The 7,500-nt window shown below is 45.3% G+C and overlaps 1 protein-coding gene across 1 annotated transcript in view; it reads left to right on the forward strand.

Moving 5' to 3' along the window:
- Nucleotides 1-7,500, forward strand: part of loxl4 (lysyl oxidase-like 4) — a gene marked incomplete at both ends in the record, with an annotated part of 30,040 nt that overhangs the window by 226 nt on the left and 22,314 nt on the right. The window contains 3 exons of the mRNA XM_080849121.1: nt 1-60; nt 1,302-1,624; nt 1,882-2,096. The exon at nt 1-60 is cut by the window's left edge and continues 226 nt beyond it. Coding sequence (XP_080705247.1) covers nt 1-60; nt 1,302-1,624; nt 1,882-2,096 — 598 coding nt within the window. The remainder of the gene's footprint in view (nt 61-1,301; nt 1,625-1,881; nt 2,097-7,500) is intronic.

Genomic DNA, 7,500 nt, shown 5'->3' on the forward strand with positions numbered 1-7,500 from the left:
AGCTTGGCTTTCACAGCGGCGTCACGTGGGCACACAGCGCAAAGTATGGAGAGGGAGATGGTGAGTCCCGGAACCCATGCGCACTCTGCCAACGGAGAAAGCTTTTTCTCTCAGCCCAAGCTCTCACTCAGCAGCTGCTCACACACACTCCCACCCCATCTTAACACAGTCTGAGAGAAGCTCTCATAAGGTCTCCATAGCCAGCGTAGTGCCGGTGTGTCCACTCTAGGGGAGAGTCGGAGGGAGTGGGAACTAGATTTTACAAGCGGAGCGGCGGCGCGGAGCGGAGCAGAGCTACTGTTCTTTACATCGACTCGCCCTTCTCTGTAATTTGGATTTAAGGGCGCAGTAAAGACTCCAATAAAGCACTGCGTGCGGAAGGCTGCGCTGGCACGCCAACGCTGTCATTACAGGCAAACAGACGCTCCTCTCATCCGTACCGCGTCGCAGCGACCTAGCGCACTAATGAGACTCTTCTCAGAGCGGCAAGACGCGCTCTAATTAGCAGGGTGTCATAAGGTTGAGTGAGAGCTGGTTAAGGGAGGCTCTCACACTTCGCTTATTACACACACACACACACACACACACACAGACTCAAACACACACAGACTCAAACACACACACACACACACACACACACACACACACACACACACACACACACACACACACACACACACACACACACACACACACACACACACACACACACACACACATATACAAAATTAACTTCAAACCTAAAGCAACATAAGGCAACATTTTGCAACTTTTTGAGGTAGTATTAGCAAGCTTTTACAGCACCAACTGAGCTGTTGTAGGCCTTTGCAAGGTGTGTGCATCCTTTTTGGGTAGGTAGCGTGCTGCTTTAGAATAAAAACAAATGATGCTTCTCTTGGGGAGAGAAGAAAGAATCTGAAGCAAGCAGATTGATTAATACATCTATCAGTCAGGGGAAAACACATTAGTGTGAATTAAACTAATTTAATGAATCTCATTCACTGCTCTAACTGACCACTAGATTACATTACATTAGATCTCATACACTGACCTCTAGATTTACATCACATTAGATCAGATTCACTGACCACTAGATTACATCACATTAGATCAGATTCACTGCTCTAACTGTAAAGTCTAACTGACTACTAGATTATAGTACATTAGATCAGATTCACTGCTCTAACTGTAAAGTCTAACTGACCACTAGATTATAGTACATTAGATCAGATTCAGAGTTCAGGTACAAAGATGATGCAGTAGAATGTTGACCCTGACCTGTGACCTCTGACCCCTTGCAGGGCCCATCTGGATGGATAATGTGCGCTGTGAGGGTACGGAGCGGACGCTGAAGGACTGTCGCCATAACGGCTGGGGCGTCAACGACTGCAAACACTCTGAGGATCTGGGGGTGGTCTGCACCCCGGAGCAGAGTCTCGACCAATCAAACGCTGGGGGCGGACACAGGCGTGGCCACTCCATTGCGCTGAGGCCCAATATCAGAGCAACACAGCAGTGGCAGGACCTGTACTCCAATCAGAGGTCACCTGCGTATCAAGGCAACGGACACGCCCAGGACGTGTCCCAGAGAGGCCACTTTTCTCGGCAGCAGCTCGGCAGCCAGGTATGACAGGATCAGTCTCAGCCAATCACCACACATTTCCCCCCCTCACCTCAGCCATTTACTGAAATCTCAACCAATCAAAATAGCCATCAGCAGCAGACATTAATGAATAATAGAAAAAAAAAGATGTTTGCTCTTCTCTTCCTTTATCTGTCACTTTCCTCTCCTCCTCATCTCCTCTCATCTCCTCTCTCAAACCAACTAATGAAATGAGTGGAATGTTCTCCTAACCAATCTCGTGTGTGCGCCTCCTGCAGACATCCAGTAAGGTGCGGATTGAGGAGGTGCGGTTGCGGCCAGTGCTCATGTCCACTAAGAAGCGCGCCATGGTGACAGAGGGTGTGGTGGAAGTGAAGCATGCTGGGAGGTGGCGGCAGGTCTGCGATAAGGGGTGGACCCTAAACAGCAGCAAGGTGGTGTGTGGAATGTTGGGATTCCCCAACGCTGAACAGCCCAGCTACAGCACTTACAAGTACGTGTGTGTTTGTGAGTGTGTGTGTGTGTGTATGTGTGTGTGTGTGTGTGTGTGTGTGTGTGTGTGTGTGAGTGTCTGTGTGTGTGTGAGTGTAAGTGTGTGTGTGTTTGTTTGTGTGCTTGTGTGATTGTTTGTGTGTGTCTGTGTGTGTGTGAGAGAGTGTGCGTGTGAGAGCGTGTGTGTTTGGGTGTGTGTGTTTGTGTGTGTGTGTGTACTGTATGAGTGGAGTGTTGTGGTGACAGTTTATCCTTATCTACCCCTCACACTCCTCCAACAGCGAACTGATAAACTCGTCTCTCCCTCCTTCACCTTCACCTTCTCTCTCTCCCCCTCCTTCACACTCTCTCTATATCTCCCTACTTCACCCACTCTCTCTGTCTCTCTCTCTTTCCCTCTCTCTCTGTCTCTCTCTCTTTCCCTCTATCTCTCTCTGTCTCTCCCTCTCTCTTTCTCCCTTCCTCTCTTTCTCTCTGTCTCTCCCTGCCTCTCTCTCTCCCCTCCCCCTCCCTCTATCTCTGTCTCTTCCTCCTTCCCTCTATCTCTCTCTCTCCCTCACAAGTACATGATAAATGTAATAAAAGGATAAAAAACAACACTATAATAAATAGCTCCCTTACTCCCTCCACCCCCTATCTCTGTGTCTTTCCCTGCCTCTTTCTCTCCACCTCTCTCTCTCTTTCTCTCTCGCTCTTCATCTCTCTCACTCTCCATATCTCTCTCTGTCCCTCTCTCTTCATTTCTCTTTCTCTCCATCTCTCTCTCTCTCTGTCTCTCTCTCTTTATCTTTCTTTCTCTCCATCTCTCTCTCTCTGTCTCTCCATTTCTCTCTTCATATCTCTCTCTCCCTTTCTCTCTTTTGTTCTTTCTCCCTGCTGATGACATCAGCTCTGCCATCTTTGTGCTAACACACACACACACACTGCAAAGTGAGGGTAGAGAGAGGACTGCCTTCTGAAGTGTCCTCTTGAGTTTTCAGCTCAAGTGTGATTGTAGGAAGTGCAGTTCCTACTGAAGTGTGTGTGTGTGTGTGTGTGTGTGTGTGTGTGTGTGTGTGTGTGTGTGTGTGTGTGTGTGTGTGTGTGTGTGTGTGTGAGAGAGAGAGAGTCGGAGAGAGACAAACAGAGGGATGGGGAAAGTCTCTGTGCGTGTGTGAGAGAGTGGGAGAGTGTGTGTGTGAGAGAGAGGGTTGTATCTGTAAATTCAGTATGTGCGGTCATATGTAAGTGTTTATGCATTTACCAATATACATGTGCTTTTATATGAGGCACTGTGTGTGCACACAGGTGTGACCGTGTGTGTCTAAGTGTGGCCGTGTGTGTGTGTCTGTGTCTGTGTGTGTGTGACTGTGTGTGACCGTGTGTGTGTGTGTGTGTGTGACTGTGTGTGACCGTGTGTGTGTTTGTGTTTGTGTGTGACCATGCATGTGTGTGTGTGTGACTGTGTGTGTGCGTGTGTGTGTGACTGTGTGTGTGTGTGTGTGTGTGTGTGTGTGTGTGACTATGTGTGTGTGTGTGTGTGTGTGTGTGTGTGTGTGCGTGTGTGCCAGTCATAGTGGTGGCTGTAGAGAGTGCTCTAAGTGCCACATACACAGGAAGTGTATTTTTAGGGTGGAGAGGGTTTCTGTTTCTGGATCTTAAAGAGCACTGGGCAGGATTGGGCTAGTCTTATAGTCTTACACACCCCTCACAAACATACACACACACATACACACAGTCAAAGTCAGTGGACTCAGAATTACACAGATTTGCAGTCTACAGGATTTCACAGATTTATTCTTTAAGTCTTACAGACCCTCTGTGTTGTATGTTTGTGTTTGGTATTATAGGTGTGCGAGTGCGTGTCTGTGTGTGTGTGTGTGTCTCTGTGTGTGTGTGTGTGTGTGTGTGTGTGTGTGTGTGTGTGTGTTTGAGTGAGTGTATGTGTTTGGGTGTAGAAAGGTTTATTTGTGTGTGTGTAAGTGTGTGTCAGTTTATATGAGCGTGTATAACAGTATGTATGTGAGTATTAGGGATGCACCGATCCGCTTTTTTCACCTCCGATACCGATACCGATATCTGAGGTTTAGTATCGGCCGATACCGATCCGATACCGATATAAAAAAAACAGCGCGAAAGTATGGTAACTGTGTGTATGTGTGTGACCACACGTGCGAGAGGGAGAAAAGAGGAGTGCATGACATGAGATCTTGGTGCATTTTTTGCTCATTTGCTACTTAACATCATGTCTAGTCATCACTATCAATTCATAACATAGGATAAAAATAATCACAAATAATGTACGTTCTAACTAGGGCTAGTGTTCATATTAGTTAGCAATCATATATCCGCTAGCGTCAACTTTTACGTTACATTGTAGAGGCTCAACATGGTGACCTGTTAATGCATTTGCTGGTTCTACTCTGTTAAAAGACCCACAATTACCAAAACTGTATTCTTTATCTCTCTTTAATGTGCATTCATCAATTTCCATTACATGACGATGCATGTGATCGTACATATGTGTGTGCCTGCAATGAGAATGGGGACTGCACTGAATTACTTTAGCATGCGTTATTGCTACACGATAACAAATTACACAACTAACATTACTCGATACATATAATTGTGGACATTACACTAGGCAACATTAATCTCATTCATAGCTCATCCAGTCAAAATCTTAACAGGATGAACTCATCTTTATTACAGCGAATCAACATCAGAACATAACTAAATCTCCGCTTAGCATGCTAATCGCTACTAATAGCAACCTGCACTCATAATACTCTACCTATCACAGTCGTAACTTCATGAAACCCCTTACATTCATTATGTACGCACACAATGCCTCACATACATGTCGAAAAATGATGATTTAAGCATTGGAAATGTATAAGGCACAACTACTTTGCCACTGATGGGCGACGAACTGAACTTGTCACTATTCACCGAACTTAAATGAGCAGACAGCGTTGCTAGGCAACGTCACTATCAACAGATAGTTTTTCATACACGTTAACGTGCAGGAAGGCTTTTGATGGCTGTTCTCTGGATTGTCCGCCATCGCGCCACCCTAAATCTTTGAATGTGCGTGTTTCAATATAATAACAGTCCGTTTAAAACAATGATACCGGAGCATGATATGAATTAAACAAAGCCTCGATGTAAATACATAAAATAAACATTAAAAAAAAAAAAAAAAAAAAAAAAAATTTTTTTTTTTTAAATATGGATCGGCCCATTGTCACCGATACCCGATCTAGAAATTTCTTCAATATCGGTACCGATACCGATACAAATATCGGATCGGTGCATCCCTAGTGAGTATATGGGAGTGTGTGGAAAAGTGTGTCCGTGAGTGAGTATATGTTTGTGTGAAAATTCCTTTACAGGTGCTCTTTGACATGCAAATCTAAGACCAGGTCCTCCATAAGTACTTGTGTACGTGCGTGTGTGTGCGTGCTTGCGTGTATGTGTCTCTGTGTGTGTGTGTGTCTGTGTGTGTGTGTGTGTGTGGGTGCATGGCTACATAATAACATTTTTGTGGGATCACAGGCTGTAGTGTTTATGCATGTTTTGCTTTGGGTTGTTTTCCTCTTGAAGGTTATTCCCGTCTGTAACAACAGAGAAACCTTAGCTCTCTGTGTGTGTGTGTGTGTGTGTGTGTGTGTGTGTGTGTGTGTGTGTGTGTGTGTGTGGGTGAGAGAGTATGTGCTTCCGTGTGTATATGTGTGTGTGAGAGAGTGTGTGTGAGTGTGTGTCTGTGTGCGCGCCAATGCCATGATAAACAGCTCTGTGTTCTAGTGTCCGCTTACGGCAATGTCCAAGTTATTTACAGAATGACAACATGTTGGGATTTGTGTGTGTGTGTGTGTGTTTATGCAGTATACACTGTGTTCTCTTCTTGTTTAGGTATCCTGTTTGAGAGGGATGTGTGTGTGTGTGTGTGTGTGTGTGTGTGTGTGTGTGTGTGTGTGTGCGCGTGTGTGTGTGTGTAGTTGCTAGATTTTGTCTGGCTTTGGCCCAGCCTGGACTGTGACTCAGGAGGACGGCAACACTGTTTCCTGAAGGACAGTGGAGTGTGTGTGTGTGTGTGTGTGTGTGTGTGTGTGTGTGTGTGTGTGTGTGTGTGTGTGTGTGTGTGTGTGTGTGTGTGTTGTGTGTGTGATCTTATAGGTATACCTGCGGTGTATATGTCTATGTTGATGTCCATGTTAGTCATATGAGTTGTTCATGTTATTCGTACAGAGTACCCTCACTCTTATTGGTCGGCTTGTCTCAGCGCTGTACTCTGCTAGGTGGGCTAGTCCAAGTTCTGTGCTCTGATAAGTGGGCTAGTCTGAGTTCTGTGCTCTGATAGGTGGGCTAGTCTGAGTTCTGTGCTCTGATAAGTGGGCTAGTCTGAGTTCTGGGCTCTGATAAGTGGGCTAGTCTGAGTTCTGGGCTCTGATAGGTGGGCTTGTCTGAGTTCTGTGCTCTGATAGGTGGGCTAGTCTGATATTGGAAACACAGCTACTGTGGCCCTCTTTTCTCTCTTGTGTTGGTGTTCATACTGAATGCCTATTAAGGTTAGGGTCATAAAGCACTGAGACTGGGGCTAGGGTCATATATATACACTGAGACTGGGGTTAGGGTCATATACAGTATATACACTGAGACTGGGATTAGGGTCATATATATACACTGTACTGGGATAAGGGTCATATATATACACTGTACTGGGATAAGGGTCATATATATACACTGTACTGGGATAAGGGTCATATATATACACTGAGACTGGGGTGAGGGTCATATATATACACTGAGACTGGGGTGAGGGTCATATATATACACTGAGACTGGGGTGAGGGTCATATATATACACTGAGACTGGGGTTAGGGTCATATATATACACTGAGACTGGGGTGAGGGTCATATATATACACTGAGACTGGGGTTAGGGTCATATATATACACTAGGACTGGGGATAGGGTCATTTAGCGCCGAAACTGGGGGTAAACTGGGGTTAATGTTGAATGTCTCATATCAATAAATTCCTGCGGTTCATGATCATAAGTCTCTCATCACGTGCAAAGCCATTTGCCCAGTTAGTCTTCCTTTCTTAAAGCAAAGCGTCTCCTCCAGCTGTCTTGGGAGTCTCTGTCAGGGTTTATATCCTCTTAAAAGTCTTTTTTTTGTTTTGCGTTTATAACTCTAAACCAGTTTTTTCATAACAATACACCACAAAGCCATCAATGTCAAGCATGTGTGTGTGTGTGTGTGTGTGTGTGTGTGTGTGTGTACACAGCCACTTCTGAAGAACAAGAAATACTGCCTGAGTGCTCAGTGAGTAAGACAGAGTGTGTGTATGAATGTGTATGTTGTATACATACATGTGTGTGTGTGTGTGTGTGTGTGTGTGTGTGTGTGTGTGTGTGT

Source organism: Sprattus sprattus (genome assembly GCF_963457725.1).
Source record: "Sprattus sprattus genome assembly, chromosome: 12".
NCBI classification, from domain to species: Eukaryota; Metazoa; Chordata; class Actinopteri; order Clupeiformes; family Clupeidae; genus Sprattus; species Sprattus sprattus.